The sequence below is a fragment of the Bombina bombina genome, chromosome 6, assembly GCF_027579735.1.
Source record: "Bombina bombina isolate aBomBom1 chromosome 6, aBomBom1.pri, whole genome shotgun sequence".
Taxonomy (NCBI): Eukaryota; Metazoa; Chordata; class Amphibia; order Anura; family Bombinatoridae; genus Bombina; species Bombina bombina.
This window is the reverse complement of record NC_069504.1, coordinates 71,834,683-71,857,185: the sequence shown is the minus strand read 5'-3', so window position 1 is coordinate 71,857,185 and position 22,503 is coordinate 71,834,683. Positions and strand designations below refer to the sequence as shown.

Here is a 22,503-nt window from a genome sequence, read left to right as displayed (position 1 = left end):
CCCAACATTAAAACCCACCACCCACACACCCAACCCTACTCTAAAACCCACCCAATCCCCCCTTAAAAAAACCTAACACTAACCCCTTGAAGATCACCCTACCTTGAGACGTCTTCACCCAACCGGGCCAAAGTCCTCAACGAAGCCGGGTGAAGTGGTCCTCCAGACGGGCAGAAGTCTTCATCCAAGCCGGGCAGAAGAGGTCCTCCAGATGGCCAGGAGCTGGTCCATCTTCAAGACATTCGACGCGGAGCATCCTCTTCCAACGACATCCGACGACTGAATGACGGTTCCTTTAAATGACGTCATCCAAGATGGCAGCCCTTGAATTCCGATTGGCTGATAGAATTCTATCAGCCAATCAAAATTCAAGGTACGCCATCTTGGATGACGTCATTTAAAGGAACCGTCATTTAGTCATCGGATGTCGTTGGAAGAGGATGCTCCACGTCGGATGTCTTGAAGATGGACCAGCTCCACGCCGGATGGATGAAGATAGAAGATGCCGCCTGGATGAAGACTGGATGTCTGCCCGTCTGGAGGACCTCTTCTGCCCGGCTTGGATGAAGACTTCTGCCCATCTGGAGGACCACTTCGCCTGGCTTTGTTGAGGACTTCGGCCCGGTTGGGTGAAGACGTCTCAAGGTAGGGTGATCTTCAAGGGGTTAGTTTTAGGTTTTTTTAAGGGGGGATTGGGTGGGTTTTAGAGTAGGATTGGGTGCGTGGGTGGTAAGTTTTAATGTTAGGGGGGTATTGTACTTTTTTTTCAGGTAATATAGCTGATTACTTTGGGCAATACCCCGCAAAAGGTCCTTTTTTATTTTATTAGGGAGATTAGATTAGGTGTAATTAGTTCAAAAAACTTGTAATTATTTTATTATTTTCTGTAATTTAGTGTTTTGTTTTTTTTGTACTTTAGATAATTTTTTAAATTGTATTTAGTTTATGTAATTAATTTAATTATACTGTAGTGTTAGGTGTAATTGTAACTCAGACTAGGATTTATTTTAAAGGTAAATTAGAATTTATTTTAACTAGGTAGCTATTAAATAGTTAATAACTATTTAATAACTATTCTACCTAGTTAAAATAAATACAAAGTTGCCTGTAAAATAAAAATAAACCTTAAGCTAGCTACAATGTAACTATTAGTTATATTGTAGCTATCTTATGGCTTATTTTATAGGTAAGTATTTAGTTTTGAATAGGAATTATTTAGTTAATGATAGGAATATTTATTTAGATATATTTAAATTATATTTAAGTTAGGGGGTTAGGTTTAGGGTTAGAATTAGGTTTAGGGGTTAATAAAATTTATATAGTGGCGGCGACGTTGGGGGCGGCAGATTAGGGGTTAATAAATATAATGTAGGGTTTGGCGATGTTGGGGCAGCAGATTAGGGGTTAATAAGTATAAGATTAGGGGTGTTTAGACTCGGGGTTCATGTTAGGGTGTTAGGTGTAGACTTAAAAAGTATTTCCCCATAGGAATCAATGGGGCTGCGTTAGGAGCTTTACGTTGCTTTTTTGCAGGTGTTAGGTTTTTTTTCAGCCGGCTCTCCCCCATTGATTCCTATGGGGAAATCGTGCACGAGCACGTTTTGCGAGCTCACCGCTACCGTAAGCAGTTCTGGTATTGAGGTGAGATGTGGAGCTAAATTTTACTGCGGCTAACGCCAGGTTTGTAAAAACCCGTAATACCAGAGTTGTCTGTAGGTGAGTGGTGAGGGAAAACTGCTCGTTAGCACCGCACCCCTGTTAACGCAAAACTCGTAATCTAGGTGTTAATTTATTTAATTATAGTGTAGTGTTACAGATATATTTGTATTTATTTTAACTAGGAAGTTATTAAATAGTTAATAACTATTTAGTAACTATTCTACCTAGTTAAAATAAATACAAAGTTGCCTGTAAAATAAAAATAAATCCTAAGATAGCTACAATGTAACTATTAGTTATATTGTAGCTATCTTAGGGTTTATTTTATAGGTAAGTATTTAGTTTTAAATAGGAATAATTTATTTTGATTTATTTAAATTATATTTAAGTTAGGGGGTGTTAGGGTTAGGGTTAGACTTAGGTTTAGGGGTTAATAAATTTAATATAGTGGCGGCAGTGTAGGTGGTGGAAGATTAGGGGTTAATAAGTATAATGTAGGTGGCGGTGGGCTCCGGGAGCGGCGTTTTAGGGGTTAATAAGTTTTATTTAGTTATGGCGGGGTCCGGGTGCGGCGGGAAAGGGGTTAATAAGTATTATTTAGGTGGCGGCGGTGGCGGGGCGGTAGATTAGGGGTTAATAAGTATAATGTAGGTGGTGGCGGTGTTGGGGGGGGCATATTAAGGGTTAATAAGTATAAAGTAGGTGGCGGCAGTGGCGGGGGCGGCAGATTAGGGGGATAGGAATCAATGGGATATCGGGCATCAGCGAACATAAGCTCTTGCTGCTTTCCGACTCCCATTGATTCCTATGGCATCCCCCGCCTCCAGGGCGGCGGATTAAAAACCAGGAACGCTGGGCCGGAATAGTGCAGAACGTACCTAGTAAGAATTTGATAACTTCCAAAAGTAGTCAGATTGTGCCAAACTTGCGTTCGGAACATCTGTAGTGATGTAAGCATCGATCTGAGTCCGGCGGATCGTATGTTACGTCACTAAATTCTACTTTTGCTGGTCTGTAGGGTTTGATAACTAAGGTGAATCAAGCTCGCCACAAATATGCTGCGGAATTCCAGCGTATTTGCGGTTGACGGCTTGATAAATACATGCCTTAGTCTGAATTTCAAAAGAGCAGTAGATATTGATCTAAAAAAATTCAGTTACTTCCATTTTCCCTGCCTCCTGTATCATGTGACAGCTATCACCCAATCACAGAATGCGCATATGTATGTACTGCAAACTCTAGCACATACTCAGTAGGATTAGGCATCTCAAGAAACACGTATATAAAAAGATTGTGCAGATCTTGAGTAAATAGCATTTTTTTTAAATTACACTCTATCTGAATTGTGAAAGTTTCATTTAGACTTTAGTGTCCCTTTAAATATAAAAGTATAAAAAATATGTGAAATCATTAATTGTACCCATGTAATGAATTGATATTATTGTCCAAATGAAAACAAAGTATATTCAAACACATTAAAGGGTCACAAAACCCAAAACATTTCTTTCATGATTTAGAAAGAGCATGCAATTTTAAACAACTTTCTTATTTACTTTTATTATCTAATTTGCTTCATTCTCTTGATATTCTTTTGCTGAAAAGCATATCTAGATATGCTCAGTAGCTGCTGATAGGTAGATGCACATAGATGCCTCGTGTGATTGGCTCATCCATGTGCATTGCTATTTCTTCAACAAAGGATATCTAAAGAATGAAGCAAATTAGATAATAGAAGTAAATTGGAATGTTATTTAAAATTGTATTCTCTATCTGAATCATGAAAGAAACTTTGGGGTTTAGTGTCCCTTTAAACAGCCATTATTTATTAGATGCCATTCTTTGCATTTACTTTGGTCAATTTGGATGAATTAGTGCACGGTTATTAATAAACCTATTAAAAACAAGGGCACTTTAATTCATCAAAAATTCATCAAAATTGACATTTCACTCCTTTTCTTCAAAAACGTACCTTTTAATCCTGAATGCCGCTCCAGCGATTCTCCCGGCCGTCAGAAGCATCTTCTGACATCAGAAATGACGAATCCGGCTTCCTCCAATCACGGCTTTCCCCCCGGGGGATCATGGCCTGATGCAACGCTGTGATTGGAGGAAGCCGGATTTGTCATTTTGGACCCGTGAAGAGGACTTGCGACGGGCGGAGGAAGAGCTGCAGCGGCTGACAGGATTAAAAGGTACGTTTTTGAAGAAAAAGAGTGAAATGTCAATTTTGATGAATTAAAGTGCCCTTGTTTTTAATAGGTTTATTAAAAACTGGGTACTAATTCATCCAAATTGACCTTCACTTTAAAGGGATATGAGATTTAACATTTTTCTTCCATGATTCATATAAAGTATGCGATTTAAAAAAAGTTTCCTTAAAAAACAAGTAGCGTGCACATGTTTAGAGCACTATATGGCAGCAGTTTTGCAAGAATGTTATCCATTTGCAAGAACACTAGATGTCAGCACTATTTCCTGCCATGTATTGCAATAGACGCCTACAAATGTATCATTGGGCTGCCAGTAACACATACAATAGTACGTGTTGTAATGAGGCTTTTAAAATATAGCTGAAACTCAGGGAACATTTAAGTGTCCAGTATTTTACTGGACAGCCTGCTGAAATACTGACTGTTCGGTTTAATACTGCACACCTGGATGTATGGAACAACTTTGATTTTATAAAAATTCCTGTAATATAAAATTCAAGCTTTTTTAAAATTCAAACAGCAGCTTTTCTAATGGATTGGAAAGCAAAGATTAATAAAAAATCACCTGTTTCCATACATCGGGGCCGATTTATCAATGTCTGTCCGACATAATACGCTGTAGCGTATCATATCCGACAGACATCGCTGAATGCCGACAGCATTAACATTGCACAAGCAGTTCAACAGAACTGCTTGTGCAATGCCGCCCCATTCAGATTCCGCTAGCAGGGGGTGCCAATCAGCCCGATCGTATAGGATTGGGCGGATTGAAGACAGCAGCCTCAGAGGCGGTGGACCAGTTATGGAACAGCGGTCTTAAGACCTGAAGGCATTCGGAGCTTGATAAATCGTGTTCACATGGGAATTCTGCTAGAAGAGAGTGGGGCTTATGTGCTATAGCAATTTGATCTCAACTTTTTAAATTTGAGCTGCTGCTAGATTATTTTGAATGCAATAAATATGACACCATGTCACAAATACATTTATAATACCACAAGTCAACTGAGAAAATGCGTCTACAACAGCACTAAATACTCACTGTTTACGGTACCTGCTAGTGCATTTATATTATTTAATCCAACTGTGGCTCCTGCCAGTCCCTGCAGAGTGCCCAGAGAGGTCAAGGAATTCATTGCTCCAGCCGACGAATTAGCAGCTGATCCAGTCACTAGGAAAAGATATTAAACAATGAGAGCTTTAATTCCCCAGGAAACTTATATTGTATTGGCATTGCAGCCATGTAGTCAGGGTAATTGTTCCCTTCGGTGGGACAGGCTGTTATTCTGTGAGTTGTGCACCCGCCCTGCAAATTAACTCTCTATTGAAAATCTATGGCATTTTGACTAATAACATGATAAACTACATTAGCAAAAGAGAACAATAACCCTAGGTACATATTAAAGAAAAAAAATATTACTGCAGACAAATTGTTGAAGAAATGTATTCATTGGGGACGATTTTATTATCGGTTGTATCGTGCCTAATCACCGTTTCCGCGCAAGCCTTCAGGCTTGCCGGAAACAGGAGTTAAGAAGCAGCGGTCTTAAGACCGCTGCTCCTTAACTCGTCCGCTGCCTCTGAGGCTGCGGACATCAAACCGCCCGATCCTATATGATTGGGTTGATTGACACCCCCTGCTAGCGGCCGATTGACCGCGAAACTGCAGGGGGCGTTATTGCACAAGCAGTTCACCAGAACTGCTTGTGCAATGTTGAATGCCGACATTTAACATAGCTTTTACAATTGTCTTCAAAAAATAATAATAATTCTGACTGTACTTTTAAGAACATAAATGACCATATACACAGTTCAACTAACACTTGTCCATGATAAAGCCAAATGGAAATTTACAAGCACTGTATTAAGATGCTAATATATATAAATATACATATAGAATTCTCCAGTATATGCCAAGTATTTTAGCTAATATTATTTAGTGTTTAAGATTACATACTTCTCTTTTATTACTGAATAAAACTTGTTATAAAAAGGCAGCACATCATTCGATACAAAAGCAAGGATATTGTTTGCAGATAATCACTGCACTAACTACATTTATTGATGCACATTTTATTCCACTTAGGATCTCAGAAATACATTTATTTTTTATATATATATATATATAATACAATTTATTGGTACTATTGACATACTATTGACAATATTAGGGGAAATGATTCACTAATATTTTGTAGAAAAAGTAATAAAAATATATATATATATATTTTTAAAAATGTAGAAAAAAACATTAACCCCTTGCATGCCCTTTCTGTCAGTCAATGTGTTTTGCAGAACCTCGATCAGAGCTACACAAATATAAAACACAACATTAATTCTACTCTGCTACAGATGCAGAGTTCTGTCCCCTATTAATGACCTTACATATGTCAGCGTAGTTAAGAAACCTCCTGGGCACTGCAGTTCTGGACCCCTGTGACACCGCAACAGTGGTATATCTCTGCATGCCTTTATTTGATGCTTATTATTTTTTTGTCCCTGTGTCAAACGCCCATTGGAAAAACGCAGAACTTCTAAATTGCATTTCTTCTGCAGTTCCCAAGACACCAGCTAAAGCGTAAATAACCATATTGAAATTTGCCTACTACAAATTGCTTAGCCTCATAGCACATTTCAATAAAACCACAGTTGGCCTTGCTCATATTTCCTATAAAATGTGGCCGCTTAGAAGCTCACTATTTATTCATGGCAGTTTAACCAATGTCTCTGTTAATGTTGCCGGTGCAATAAAAAAGTAATGAAATATTTGTTTCTCTTTTTCTTTCATGTGGAGCATCATTATATTGTGACAGCTAAATCGATGTTATTTATCATTTATGCCATCCTTAAAATGTTAGCTTATTTTCCTGTATAAATGTAATACATGAAACTGGGGAAAATGACCAAAGAAGAATCAATAGTAGCTAACAGGAACAAACATATATTGAAAACAATTACTAATGATACAGAACTGTAATATATCTAGATTTATTTATGCATTTTCTCTTAATCACATTATGACCTCTTAAAATGTATATGTAATAGGTCAAAAGATTTAAGACAGGTGTTCCACCTCTTTATGAAAACTTCACATATCTTCATGGTTGGGTATACCCTGCGGATGTCCCTAGAGACAGTTCAGTAGATTTGTCAAGTCCTATTAGCCCAGGAATGTCAACAATAACATACACACTCACAATTACCAATCCACAAGCATATATATAATAAAGAAGATTCATTTTTATTTTCTCTTGTAGTGTTTTTCTCTAGGGTACATGGCAGCCAAATACACACAATGCAGAATGTAAGATGATATGGGTCTATCACACAGTAGTATCTGCAGAAAAGCCTGAAAGGTGCTCTTCTGAGGAATGACATCCCAAGGCATTAGGATTTGTTGGCTGAGAGTGGACATATGGCCCCATTTAGCTTACGAAGCTTTGAAATCTAGACTTTCTTCTCAGTTGCTTTGGATTTATGGTTTTAAAGTAATGAGGACTTTACTTACAACTTGAAACTTCAATGAAATATAAAAATATAGTTATCTTTATGTAGTAGATCATATTTACTAATCAAGACACTTGGGGCTATGGAAGGCATGACATTGATAATTATAACTTGAGACAATCAGTTTCAACTTTTACTTAATATGGTCATAGAACTGCACTTGCACAATCTTTTTCTTTTCAATTTAGTATTGAAATGGAAGGGTTCTGATTAAAATGAACACTTGTGAGATCACTCACTACATTCCCTCAGAGCAGTTGAGGGACCACTACTCATCTTTTTCACCAGATGACAATGGTAGAAGGTTTTTATTTTTTGTTTATAATATCCAACTCCAGCCTTAGCTGTGCAAAAGCATATATTGGCCACGCAAGTTGGCAATGCAAATGTTATCAACAATATACTAGCTCAAATGTATCACCAACTTACTGGCTCTTACTTGTCTGCAAGCATTGCCTGCAGCCAATCCAGAGCTACCGCAACCATAAAGCATGATGAGAGCGTAGTTAGTGGATCTGGAGACACTTTCTGTTTGGCACTTTTCTAAGGAACATAAGTTGAGATGCAAATAGTTGAAGGTCTACCAGTGCACTATTGTATTACACAAGTACAATGAAGCATTTAAAATAGATTTTTTTTTTAAATGGTAAAATGTAGATTGTGAAAAAATTAAATGTATATAAACGTCTGAATTGATGGTATAGGATATATGGTAAAAACCTTACCTGCTACTATGTTTCAGCTTCACCTTTCATCACCAGTTCCCACTGGGATCTACACAATCTTTCTTGCAACACCACCTTCTAATTTACTTCTATTTTAAAAATGTTATTTATTCTCTTGTAATCTTTTATTAAAAAGCAGGGACTTGATTGTGCACATGTCTGCAGCCCTATATGGCAGCAGTTTTGCAAAAAAAAAATTGTGTTCAGGATTGAGACACAAATCTCAGATACATGTAGAGTAACTATTGTTTACCCATTACTGCTGTAAACATCACCTAAATCAATAAGGTGAAATTGCAGTCTTTTAAAACAGATCTGAGACATTAGCACCAATGTAATAAAAAAATGGAAGTGAAGGACAGAGATGTGTTTGAAATGTCAGATAAAATGAAGAAGGGCACGAAAAATAGGAACAGTAGATAGCAGAAAACAAGACAAATTGGAAGGAAATAGCAGAAAAGGTATTATTACAAAAAATAGGTTAATGTGAACGAATGTTGTTACAAGCATTCGCCCAAGGGCTTCTCCTTCAGACAAGAGGAAAATATTATCTTATAGATGAACATAAAAAAGAACAAAGAAAAAAAAAAGCTAATGAATATTGCCAGAGTTTGATTTGTATCGAATGTGCCGCATTTATTAATGTTATTTTGTATTTATGTTTAGAATATTTTTTAATTGGTGATATCACTGACATCTAAATGGAATTCAAAATTCATAAACAAAATTGCTGTATTCGTGTAGTTACATGTACAAGTATTTACTATCAAGGTGCTGGGCACTAATGTATACAAAGGAAATATTCATTTGGTATAGTTATAAACCAGGACTGTCATCACCATGCAGTATGTTTCTGTAAGTTTAACAGTGGACATTTACCAGTTATTAACCCTGTAAAATATTTAAAGGAATATGAAACCCAAACCTTTTCTTTTATGATTTAGACAAACAATACAATTTTTAAAAAAGTTTCCAATTTACTTCTATTATCAAATTTGCTTTGTACTCATGAAAATCTTTGTTGAAGAGATACCCAGGTAGGCGTCTGCAGCACTAATAGGCAGGAAATAGTGCTGCCATCTAGTGCTCCTGCAAATGAATAACATTCTTGCAAAACTGCTGCCAAATAGTGCTCCAGACAAGTGCATGCTCCTGAGTTGACTTCCCTGCTTTTTAACAAAAGATACCAAGCGAATGAAGATAATTTGATAATAGAAGTTAAAGGGACACTGAACCCAATTTTTTTCTTTCGTGATTCACATAGAGCATGCAATTTTAAGCAACTTTCTAATTTACTCCTATTATCAATTTTTCTTTATTCTCTTGCTATCTTTATTTGAAAAAGAAGGTATCTAAGCTATTTTTTTGGTTCAGTACTCTGGACAGCACTTTTTATTGGTGGATGAATTTATCCACCAATCAGCAAGAACCACCCAGGTTGTTCACCAAAAATGGGTCGGCATCTAAACTTACATTCTTGCATTTCAAATAAAGATACCAAGAGAATGAAGAACATTTGATAATAGGAGTAAATTAGAAAGTTGCTTAAAATGTCATGCTCTATCTGAATCACAAAAGGAAAAATTTGGGTTCAGTGTCCCTTTAAAGGGACAGTCTACACCTAGGTCATCTTAAAGTCTTACCTTAGATTAAGCTAGAATAAGCTGCAAATAGCCTCCTGCAGCTTTGCTATATCATGCAACACAAATGGTAAAAAAAGTTATTTTAAAATGAATATTGTTTCTGGCCACTTTGAAATGACTGCCAAGCTCAGGCCACTAATGACATCATGATCTGGACTGCATATGGCTTCCAATCACAAAAGGCTCACTAGTTGGATTGAACAGACTGTCAATGCTATTCAGCAGAGTGCCTAGATGCAGCCCAGATAGTGATGTCATCAGTGGGCTGAGCTTGGCAGCAATTTCAAACTAGCCAGAAACACTATTCATTTTAAAATAACTGTTTTACTTTTACTTCTGCATGATATAGAAAGGGTGCAGGAGGATATTTGCAGCTTAATCTAAGGTAAGACTTTAAGATGACTAAGATGTAGACTGTCCCTTTAATTGGAAAGCTGTTGAAAATTGCATGCTCTATCTGAATCATGAAGGAACAAAATGTGGGTTTCATGTCCCTTTAAGTAAGGAAAATAAAACAACTTTTTAATATACATGATTTATGTTTCTGCTATAAAATATCTGACATATGCTTGTTTCACTACCCCAGGAGAGACTGAAGGGCCTCAATCATACATACGCATGATGAAATTTACTGAGCTTGCATATTATTCTGCATAGTGATTGGTCAGCTCAGAGCACAAGCTCATTTACATCTGTCCCTGATTGGCTGCATCAAAGGACATAAGGAAAGTGGGTTTAAGAGGTGCATCAATAAACTGTATGATGTCTCTGGAGATGCCACTAGAGGAATATATGGGATATATCAATTTTAAAGTTGAACTTAAACATTTATTAGTCAGACAGAACATGTAATTTAAAAACAAAAACTTTTCAATGTACTTCTATTTCTCGCATATCGTTTCTTGTAGACTTTCTAGCACCTATTGTATTACTGACCTGGGCAATTTGTAAGCAAACTGTGTCCCTCAAAGATAGGCTCTCATTTTAAATGATTTCAACCAACCAACTGTAAAACAAGGCTGCAACTAGTTGAGATGTTAAACAGTATTTCACATTTCTCTTACATATAAGGAACCTTCCATGTTCCATTTCTAAAGAGTAATATATGTGAGGAAACATAGAACACAAACAGTATATCAATAATGCACAAGGTTATGTACACTACTGATCGACACCTTCGGCTGTTTTCCAAAAATGCTTTTGTTTTGTTTGCTAATATGTCTCAAGCCAAGGAAAAAAACAGACAAATATCAACACTAACGGCTATAGAGAAGAGAGGTCTTTCATCTATGGAAAGTGAAGAAAGAAAAGCGGGAGATAGCTCAAAATGTAATTTGTATGCCAGTGCACAATGTGATGCAAACCATTAAATAGTATAATAGAACATTTTCTTTTATCATCTAGATTGTAAGTTCCCACGGGAATAGGGCCCTCAATTCCCCCTGTTTTTGTCTGTTAAATTTTGTCTTATCGTATTGTTTCTCCATTGTACTGTTATCCTTGTACCCATTGGCAGCTCTGCGGAATCTGTTGGCACTTTATAAATAAAGAATAATAATAATAGTCACATATATAGTATACAGGGGCGTATTTAGGTTTAGTGCTGCCCTAGGCACTCAAAATTCTGCTGCCCCCACCCCAGGTTTAAGGCCTTTTTTTAGACATAATATTTTTGGGGCAGGGTGTAAAAAATAAAAAAAATAATGCCTTTTTAAGTAGATGTTCACCAGGGCTTGCATTCACTCTGGTCACACACACACACACACACACACACACACACACATATATATATATATATATATATATATATATTTATTTATATATATATATATATATATATATATATATATCCTATATTATAAAAGGCCAAGTGTTTGTCTGAAGCCGTCATGCGCAGTAGAGACAAACACTTGGCCTTGAGATAGGGAGCGCGAGGTACACAAACAGCTGTGAGGTCTGGGGAGCGCGAGGTAAGCTACTCAACAGCTGTGAGGTCTGCTGCGTGAGAAGCGGCCACGCGCTCCCCAGACCTCACAGCTGTTTGTGGCCGCCGGGAGCATTGCGATTGGGGCGTGGCTGGGCGGGTGTCGCCGCGATGTGAAGACAGAGCCAGAGAGGAAGCAGGAGAGGGGGGGGGGAGAGAGCCAAGGGGGGGGAGAGCCAAAGAGAAGGGGGGGAGAGCCAAAGAGAAGGGGAGGAGAGCCAAAGAGAAGGGGGGGGAGAGCCAAAGAGAAGGGGGGGAGAGCCAAAGAGAAGGGGGGGGAGAGCCAAAGAGAAGGGGGGAGAGCCAAAGAGAAGGGGGGGAGAGCCAAAGAGAAGGGGGGGAGAGCCAAAGAGAAGGGGGGGCAAAGAGAAGAGGGGAGAGCCAAAGAGAAGGGGGGGAGAGCCAAAGAGAAGGGGGGGAGAGCCAAAGAGAAGGGGGGGAGAGCCAAAGAGAAGGGGGGGGAGAGCCAAAGAGAAGGGGGGGAGAGCCAAATAGAAGGGGGGGAGAGCCAAAGAGAAGGGGGGGGAGAGCCAAAGAGAAGGGGGGGAGAGCCAAAGAGAAGGGGGGGGAGAGCCAAAGAGAAGGGGGGGGAGAGCCAAAGAGAAGGGGGGGGAGAGCCAAAGAGAAGGGGGGAGAGCCAAAGAGAAGGGGGGGGGGCAAAGAGAAGGGGGGGAGAGCCAAAGAGAAGGGGGGGGAGAGCCAAAGAGAAGGGGGGGGAGAGCCAAAGAGAAGGGGGGGGAGAGCCAAAGAGAAGGGGGGAGAGCCAAAGAGAAGGGGGGGAGAGCCAAAGAGAAGGGGGGGGGCCAAAGAGAAGGGGGGGAGAGCCAAAGAGAAGGGGGGGGAGAGCCAAAGAGAAGGGGGGGAGAGCCAAAGAGAAGGGGGGGGAGAGCCAAAGAGAAGGGGGGGAGCCAAAGAGAAGGGGGGGAGAGCCAAAGAGAAGGGGGGGAGAGCCAAAGAGAAGGGGGGGGGAGAGCCAAAGAGAAGGGGGGAGAGCCAAAGAGAAGGGGGGGGAGAGCCAAAGAGAAGGGGGGGGAGAGCGAAAGAGAAGGGGGGGGGGAGAGCCAAAGAGAAGGGGGGGAGAGCCAAAGAGAAGGGGGGGAGAGCCAAGGAGAAGGGGGGGGAGCCAAAGAGAAGGGGGGGAGCCAAAGAGAAGGGGGGGGAGAGCCAAAGAGAAGGGGGGGGAGAGCCAAAGAGAAGGGGGGGGAGAGCCAAAGAGAATGGGGGGGGGGAGAGCCAAAGAGAAGGGGGGGGAGCCAAAGAGAAGGGGGGGGAAAGCCAAAGAGAAGGGCGGGGGAGAGCCAAAGAGAAGGGCGGGGGAGAGCCAAAGAGAAGGGGGGGAAAGCCAAAGAGAAGGGGGGGAGAGTCAAAGAGAAGGGGGAGGGAGAGCCAAAGAGGGGGGAGAGAGAGAGCCAAAGAGGAAAAAGAGCCAAAGATGGGGGAGAGAGAGCCAAAGAGGGGGGATAGAGAGCCAAAGAGGGGGGGAGAGCCAAAGAGGGGGGGAGAGAGAGCCAAAGAGGGGGGGAGAGAGCCAAAGAGGGGGGGAGAGAGCCAAAGGGGGGGAGAGAGCTAAAGGGGGGGAGAGCCAAAGAGGGGGGAGAGAGAGAGCCAAAGAGGAAAGAGAGCCAAAGAGGAGAGCAAAAGAGGGGAGAGAGACAAAGAGGGGGGAGAGAGAGCCAAAGAGGGGGGGCAGAGCCAAAGAGGGGGGAGAGCCAAAGAGGGGGGGGGGAGCCAAAGAGTGGGGGGAGAGCCAAAGAGGGGAGGAGAGCCAAAGGGGGGGAGAGCCAAAGGGGGGGGGGAGCCAAAGGGGGGGGAGAGAGCCAAAGGGGGGGGAGAGCCAAAGAGGGGGGAGAGAGAGAGCCAAAGAGGAGAGAGAGCAAAAGAGGGGAGAGAGCCAAAGAGGGGGGGAGAGAGCCAAAGAGGGGGGGGAGCCAAAGAGGGGGGGAGGAGAGCCAAAGAGGGGGGGGTAGAGAGCCAAAGAGGGGGGAGAGAACAAAAGAGGGGGGAGAGAGAGCAAAAGAAAGGAGGGAGAGAGCCAAAGAGGGGAGAGAGAGAGAGAGCAAAAGAGGGGAGAGAGAGAGCAAAAGAGAGGGGGGAAGAGAGAGCAAAAGAGAGGGGGGAGAGTGCAAGGGGTGGGACCGCTGTACTGCAAAAAATGGCCCGTGTACACAGGCTTTAGTACTAGTATATATATATTAAGACATTATTTTGCAAGTCAGATGATTAAAGTGTTTATATCAGAAAAAATATCCTTCACTGTATGATAGTTTGTCAGTAGGTAGTTGTTTAACCTTAAACATCTTCTTTGGTGATTGACAGTTATTTAAGCAAAATATCTGCTTGGATAAATATGTAATGAATATACAAACTGGCCTTTAAAAGTACTTAAAAAATACAACAGTAGTTATGATAGGTTTAGGAATTGTATCCTAGGGGATAAAGTCACATGATACAATCATAATAAAGTATATACTTGTATTGTTTCTGAATGTATTAAATGCATACAACATATTTTCAGTTGCGTTTTAAGTCACATAGTTGTATAGATTCAGCAATAAATACTTATTCTTTGCATGTATGATAGATAGACAAACAGTAAATGTGCAAGTATTTAGTGACTAATCAGTTTAAGTATTTTGATGCCTAATGAAGATGTATTGAAGGGAGAAAGGCATGTGCTGTTTCACAGTGGTCACGTTGTAGTGCACACTGCACTGTGTAGTCTGTGTGAGTCTCAATCACGCGGTGGAGCCAGGAAGAATACTGCATTCCTCTCCAGGCTGCGCAAGTGAGCTCCGCCTCCACTTTCACCACGTCATGCGCACCCACATACAATCCCATAGGATAGCAATAGCCAGGCCAGCCATTTAAGTCATTAGTAATTGGTTGATTTAGCCACCCGGCCCTGAGTTCAGTAGAGTGGCCCTAGGGACTCAAGATTCTGCTGCCCCTTAATAATTTGCTGCCCTAGGCACCGGCCTTGTTGGCCTATGCCTTAATACGCCCCTGATAGTATATATATATTTATTTATGTGTATGGTTATATAACATATATATATATATATATATATATATATATATATATATATATATATATAAAATCTTTATACAGATAGATATAAACTCTTTATATAACACACATATATATAAAATCTTGAAGCGCTATTTTATTTTATATATATATATATATATATATATATATATATATATATATATATATAAAATAGCACTTCGATATTTTGTGTTCACTCCTTTCAGGTTTTAGTTGTAAATCTGGGCGATTTGTAGTTTTTCTTACGTGATTATTTTGAAATGGACATTGTATTCTTTCACTCACATAAAAAAGCAGCATTTCAACAAGCTTGATTTATAGACGCTCATTACTGCCAGTAATCTTGTTGTTCAAGCCAGATCATGTTCAAAAAGTATTGAGGGTCATTTCACCCTATTTTTTTATATCCAATTGCCAGTGGGCATTCCTGCCATTAACTATAGTTGTGTTATATAGGCCAATATATCAAGCAACAAACATCAACTACTAGAAATGTGGAAAAACAATATATGCAAGAAAATAACTTTAGAAAAACATTTGCAATATGGGATCTGTAGATGTTAATATGTTCATATCTGTGTTACGTTAGAGTGGACTGTTTTTTCATTTTATTTACAAAATTTTTGTGATCCCGGTATCCTTGACAGAGGAAGTAGTTCTATGCCACAGGAAGTTAATGGTTGAGAGATGAAAGCAGATTCATGTATTTCCATGGAGCATATTCCAAAGGGAATGTTGAGGCAAGTTTTTTCAGCAATATATTTTCACGAACAAGTTTACTGAATCCAGGCCAACGTGAAACAAATTTGAAGTAAAAGTTGCATACAATGAAACTAAAACTTGTACAGCAGTATTAGCTGTATGCTTCCTACTAATGCTTATTGGTACTGGTGGAGATGACCCTGCAAGGCTGGCAAAAGCATTGGTTTCATTGGGAAGGTATCATGCATTAAAAAAAGAAAACATGTAATACACTTTAAATGCCCTATTTTAGATGAGATAAAGAAAACAAAATTGGCTATAACGTCCCTTTAATTTCTCTATGAAAGTGAATTTGCTCAAGGGGGATTTTTTTTCTCTAGAGAAATCTGTGATTTTCTGCAGTATTTAACAAAACAATAACAGTCTCACCATATGTAATGTAGGCAGTAGTTTTTCCAGATGCTGGGATAGACAATCAAATAGCTGTGAAAATTTGCTGTATGCAGAGCGCTGGTACATTAAGTTTTAAACCAATTGCATGTTCTGAATACACATTGAATAATTAACTGATGACAGAAAAATCATCATTATTAGATAATCATAACCCTGGGGCATTACAAGTGCCAAGCGTTTCCTGTCCTGTGGGATCTCATTATTTTGTGAAAAACCACACCTCCTAATTTTAATTTATTCCTTTTAGAATTTTTTTTTTTTTTTTGCTTGGGAGAGAGAGAGTGTGAAAAAGGGAACAAACCAGCATTTTTTTTACCATGGCTTAGTTACATATTGATTAGGAGGTAAATGTGACCAGAATATATTTGTAAATCTACTATAGGCATATAGTTAACTAGGGAAAACTTAAACAATATCAATTATTAACTGGATTTATTTTATGATTATATTTACAAAATATGTATTCCTTTTGTAAGGCTTATAATAATCTATCTATCTATCTATCTATCTCGCTGTCTGCCTATCTATCTATCTATCTATCTCTGTCTGTCTAACATCAGACCTGATTATCTATCTATCTATATATCTATCTCGCTGTCGTCTGTCTGTCTGTCTATCTATCTATCTATCATCTATCTATCTATCTATCTATCTATCTATCTATCTATCTATCTATCTATCTATCTAACATCAGACCTGATTATCTACCTGATTATCTATCCATCTGTCTATCTATCTGTCTATCTGTCTGTCTATCTATCTCTTCAATCACACCACTAAATGTGTCCCTTATTTTTTATATTATCAACCGACGAAAAAGGCACTAATTGCTCACGTGGTTAGTAAAAAATAAACCAAATTTAAATCCCTCATTAAGCTACTTATTCATATAGTTAGAGCCTTTGACATACGTCAGTGACAAATATTCCAACAAGTTGAATCCAGAATGAATTTCTTGCTTTGCTTTTTTGCCAAGATAACCAAAACAATTCTCAATAAACCAATGGCAAAATGACACACCGCCAAAAAGGAATATGCTATTTAACCCTACATAATACCAACTGCCTTTAAAATCATTAGTATATGCTTTCAGCATTTATTGAGGTTGTATCTGTTATTACCAGCAAAGCATAATTCACCTGTACAATTTAGGAATTTTCAGGTATGTACTGTGAACTGGTCTATCTTCCCAATAGAAAGCTATGGGTGAAATCTCACTGATTGCCTCCAGTGCTGTTGAGAAAGATTATCAAGTCAATAGTGTCATGTGCTAGTAGCTGAGTGGTTGTTCTTTAGGGCATGTGCAGCGCGCACTATGTGCTGTTCTACTGAACAAGTGAAGTGAGGAAAGCGGGTAATGAGGAGAAAGGAATGTGTGAAGTTATGTTTAGACCACAGAATGGTCCCCATAGACCAATAACTCCTGTCAACCATATGCTGATATCAGACTTCAGATCAAACCCCAGTGCCTGTAGCCCTTGTTAGTTAAAAGTCTATACCTCCGATCATATGCACACATTAGATCTCAGATTAACCCTATGTATCCAATGTCAGACATATGCCCATAGCAGACCACATCACAGCGAACCAGTTAGGTGTCCAGTTTTTAAATATAGTTTATTAGACAAGCAGTTGAAATACATGACTGTCCAGTTAAACACTACACTTTTTTTTGGCAGCCCTACTTTTTGGAAATCTTACAATGTACATATATAGTGGCACAGGGACATTATGCATTTTCTGCAACACTGTTCCGGAACAACTGTGCAGCTGAATATCCTAAATTGAGAAATAGGGATTATTCTGGCCTTGAGTGTCTCAAGAAAACGAGGTTTGATATAATTCAGCTGAGTAAGATATCCCGGCAGCAGGAACTGAACAACAATCTTAATTTGTGTCACTATAGTTTCTGCAGGGCCACTATATGAATGCAGAACACAATATAGATGTAAACGACTCTACAATTCCCAGATCTCAGTGTAATGTAGACCTATTTGCCTGATGTTTATTGCAAAAACAGCAACCGCCGTAATATTCCTGTGAACTGATCACTTACAGCTTTATAGCACCAGGGGCTGTTTATCAAAGATTATTGGCTGCAAGACATGTGCATAATATTGGGCTATATATATCAAAGAACATAATCCCACAGCAAGGATAGTGACACAATTTATTCTTTGATAAATGTACTGCAGCATTGCCCCTATTTTGCTGCTGGGATGATAATAAATAAACCTAATGATAAATAATGCATCTTGATAGGAATCCACTAATGAAAAAAAAAAGGGTGCATTTTTCTATCATTTTTATGTTTCTAGTATGGATTAGATTTCTTAGGCTAAATTTAAAGGGACATAAAAGAGCAAAAAAAAAAGCAAATGTTCTAATCCTTCAGATCATTTTTATTTTGCTGCTTCTTGCATATAACTATGCATTGAACCCCTGCTTATTATGTGATAATAGTAAATTGAAAAGGTCTCTTAAAATTGCATGTTTTTTTTTGAACTATGGAAGCTGAATGTTGAATTGATTTTCCCTTTAAGGGAAATGGTGTATGTTTGTGTGTGTGCACCAGCACGGGTATGTAGGTGGTGTGTGTGCATATGTGTGTAGGTGTGTGTGTATACTTGTGTGTGAATGTGTGCGCACGTGTGTGTGTAGGTGCGAGTGTCTGTGAGTGCACGTGTAGGCGTGTGAACATGTGCATGTATATGCATGTGCGCATATGTGTGTATGTGTGTGTGCATGCGTTTGTGTATGTATGTGTGAGTACATGTGTGTGTAGGTACGTGTGTAGGTGTCTAGAGCAGTGTTTTTCAACCAGTGTGCCATGAGAGATCCTCAGGTGTGCCACGGCAGACTGACAGCAGTGCGGGGGTGTCCCTCTTTCAAATTTTGAAATATTGGGAGGTATGTGACAGGCTCATCAGGCATCATTTACAACCATGACATTGACTTTCATTCACAGACGATTATTATGATTGTTTGTGAATGAACGTCAATATGTCATGTATAGTTTGTAGGAGGCATGGCTTGACAGCACAGTACAGTGTGTGTGTGTGTGTGTGTATATATATATATATATATATATATATATATATATATATATACTGTATATATATCCTGTATTAGGCTACAATGTGTGATTTTGTAAAATGTTGGGATGGTGTGCCGCAGGATTTTTTAATGTAAAAAAGTGTGCCACGGCAAAAAAAAGGTTGCAAATCACTGGTCTAGAGCACTAGATGGCAGAACTATTTCCTGTCATGTGACAGGATGTTTTGGTGCAAAACAAAAAAACAAGAATTAGAACCACAAAAAACTGGCTTGATGGCTAAGGAATAAACCTCTGTCTTATAAAACAGGATAATCATAAAACCGCAAGTACTGATGAAGCTATACTCATTTTTTATGTTTAAAGTAACAGATTATCTTTAAAAAGGACCAGTTAAACATACAACGCTAAAGGAGTTTAGCAATAAAAAAGCTGTTCTGTTCAATTTAATCAGATATATTTGCTATGTGCAACTGCACTGCAGCTGTGACTGTTATAGTTAAGTGCCTAAGTAATTGCGACTATATGAAACAAAAATTAGCATAGACAAAATCTTGCTAAGGATATAGAAAGTGTGTTATCTGCAAGACAACACAGCGAACAATACTTTTTCAAAGCACATAACATAGAGTAAATAACATAGGTCAAGATTGCAAATGAAGCAAAAATATTAGCACTTTTGTGCATTAAAGGGACACTGAACACAAATTTTTTTCTTTCATGATTCTGATAGAGCATGCAATTTTAAGCAACTCTCTAATTTACTCCTATTATCAATGTTTCTTTGTTCTCTTGCTATCTTTATATGAAAAAGAAGGCATTTCTTGGTTCAGACTCTAGACAGCAGTTTTTGATTGGTGGATGAATTTATCCACCAATCAGCAAGGAAAACCTAGGTTGTTCACCAAAAATGGGCAGGCATCTAAACTTACATTCTTGCATTTCAAATAAAGATACCAAGAGAATAAAGAACATTTGATAATAGGAGTAAATTAGAAAGTTGCTTAAAATTTCATGCTCTATCTGAATCACAAAAGAAAAATATTTGGTTCAGTGTCCCTTTAACAACGATCTAGCACAATTAGTAACACTTTTATTTTTGCACTCATATTAGTCCAAAGTTATTTTTTTTTATCAATTGCGTGATAGTTTAGGACACGCTAACTTCTGCATGTCGGATAGTGGGAGTGCACTAAACCATCACATAATAGACTTATCGGGGGGCACACAGTAAAATTCATGTTGGATGTCTCTTGAGCGCTAAGCTGAGGGTGTGGCGTTCTTCATTTAGCTCTGTGCTATACTATTAAAGGGACATGATACCCAAATGTTGAAGCACTTAAAAATGATGCAGAATAACTATAAAAAGCTGACAAGAAAATATCCTCTGAGCATCTCTATGCAAAAAGGAAGATATTTTAACTTAAATTTCCCAAGTATTCACACCCCATTGTAAAGAGACTCGAGTCCTAGGACGTGCAAGGGAGTGTGCATTTGGCATGTGCAGGCACAGTCATGTTATTTTCCTATTCAGTTTAACTAAGTTCTATGAAATCTCATGAGATAACAGCAAAGGTAAAGCCTTACCTCAGTATGACTGATGTGGTATTGTTTTTTTGTTTTTTTTCCAACTTGCAGCTGGACAGCAGCTAAAGTATAACTGTTACCAGATCACTTATCCTGGTGAGCTGAAGACATTTTGAAGTAAAATGTCTTCTTTTTTACATAGGGATGCTTAGGTGATATTTTCTTGTCAACTTTTTACAGTTATGCGGCATCATTTTCAAGTGATTTAGCATATGAGTATTATGTCCCTTTAATAATAATTGTTTACTTCAGGTCTCAAAAGGTGCTTAAAGGGACACTGAATCCAATTTTTTTTTCATGATTCAGACACAGCATTAAATTTTAAGCAACTTTCTAATTTACTTCTATTATAATTTTTCCTTCATTCTCTTGTTATCTTTATTTGAAAAGCAAGAATGTAAGTTTAGTTGGTTCACAACCTGGGTTGTGCTTGCTGATTTGTGGCTAATTGCACTCACCAATAAACAAGTGTTGTCCAGAGTTCTGAACCAAAAATTGGCTGGCTTCTTAGCTTAGATGCCTTCTTTTTCAAACGAAGAAAAATTGATAATAGGAGTAAATTAGAAAGTTGCTTAAAATTGCATGCTCTATCTGAAAAGAAAAATTGGGTTTAGTGTCCCTTTAATTTTACAGTAATATATTTAGATCGCAGTCAAGTACACCTAACACTACCACAATGAAAGCGCTAACAGCAAATCCTGCGCTATCCATTAAAAGTATAGGTTCCACTAAAAAGTTCCAGCCACAATAAGATGCTCTGCTTAAAATTTGTAACTGTCTACTTGCAATACCGTTATTCTTAGTGCGAGACCGTGAGCAGCATAACACTCCCTGATGACTGCACTTCACTTATAATCTAGTCCATAATCTTTAACCCACAGGAAAGATCAAAGTGGGCAATAACAGGAAAAGAAAACAGAAAACAAAAATGAACAGTTTGTTGGGATAGTTAATTAGAACTGGGAGCTGGAGGATGGAATACAGTATGTGAGAGACAGTAAAAGTGTGAAGACAGCGTTAGTCAGTCGGACAAGCTTTGGTCCATTCACATTAGTAGTCAGAGCTCCAGAACACACACACAAAATGTAGATCACTGTCTACTGATAGTTCTGTGTACTTACTAGTAAGATCACACATTTGCTGTATGCATTTCCTGTTGTAGCCACAGCTGTGTCAATAATATGACCTTAAAAATATGTGTAACACAACTATGGTACTTCCCAAAATAAATGTATCTTTGTGGAAATTTTGACACAGCTTTACATAACAAAAATCATTTAACATATGAATCTGGAGAAAACATATAGGGGCCTATTTATTATAGTGCGAGCGGACATGATCCGATATTGCAGATCATGTCCGCTGCACATCGATCAATGCCGACAGCATACACTCATAGCATTTATCATTGCACCAGCAGTTCTGGCGAACTTCTGGTGCCAATCGGCCGCTAGCAGGGCGTGTCAATCAACCCGATCGTATAGTATATAATATGGCACTAACTTTGATATGCCAATGCATACACTTGAAAATTAAATGGATAGATAGATCAAAACTAAAATGTACATGGGTGCATTTGATTTCTAAAAAGAATCATTTTTGTAATATATCTCTATTAGCAAAAATGCTTCTAGTAAAGGTTATTACTGTTTTTCAGTGGCATACTCACATATGCTGTGAGAGCCTGTGGACCAGTAATTAAAAGGATACTGAAGCCAATTTTTTTCTTTCATGATTCAGATAGAGCATGCAATTTTAAGCAACTTTCTAATTTATGATTTTTTCTTATATATTGATATATTTATTTGAAAAAGAAAGTATAGAACCCTGGACAGTACTTTTTTATTGGTGGAAGAATTTATCCACCAATCAGCAAGGACAAGCCAGGTTGTTCACAAAAAATGGTCTGGCATCTAAACTTACATTCTTGCT

At 38.6% G+C, this 22,503-nt stretch overlaps 1 protein-coding gene across 19 annotated transcripts in view; it reads right to left on the bottom strand.

The window, feature by feature from the left end:
* CELF2 (CUGBP Elav-like family member 2) overlaps nucleotides 1-22,503 on the bottom strand; it is a 639,346-nt gene that overhangs the window by 29,254 nt on the left and 587,589 nt on the right. For 10 of the 19 annotated variants that reach the window (XM_053716441.1, XM_053716446.1, XM_053716445.1 and 7 more), the window contains one exon: nucleotides 4,909-5,037. In XM_053716441.1, coding sequence (XP_053572416.1) covers nucleotides 4,909-5,037 — 129 coding nt within the window. The remainder of the gene's footprint in view (nucleotides 1-4,908; nucleotides 5,038-22,503) is intronic. The other 9 variants (XM_053716442.1, XM_053716449.1, XM_053716447.1 and 6 more) reach the window with 1 other exon arrangement.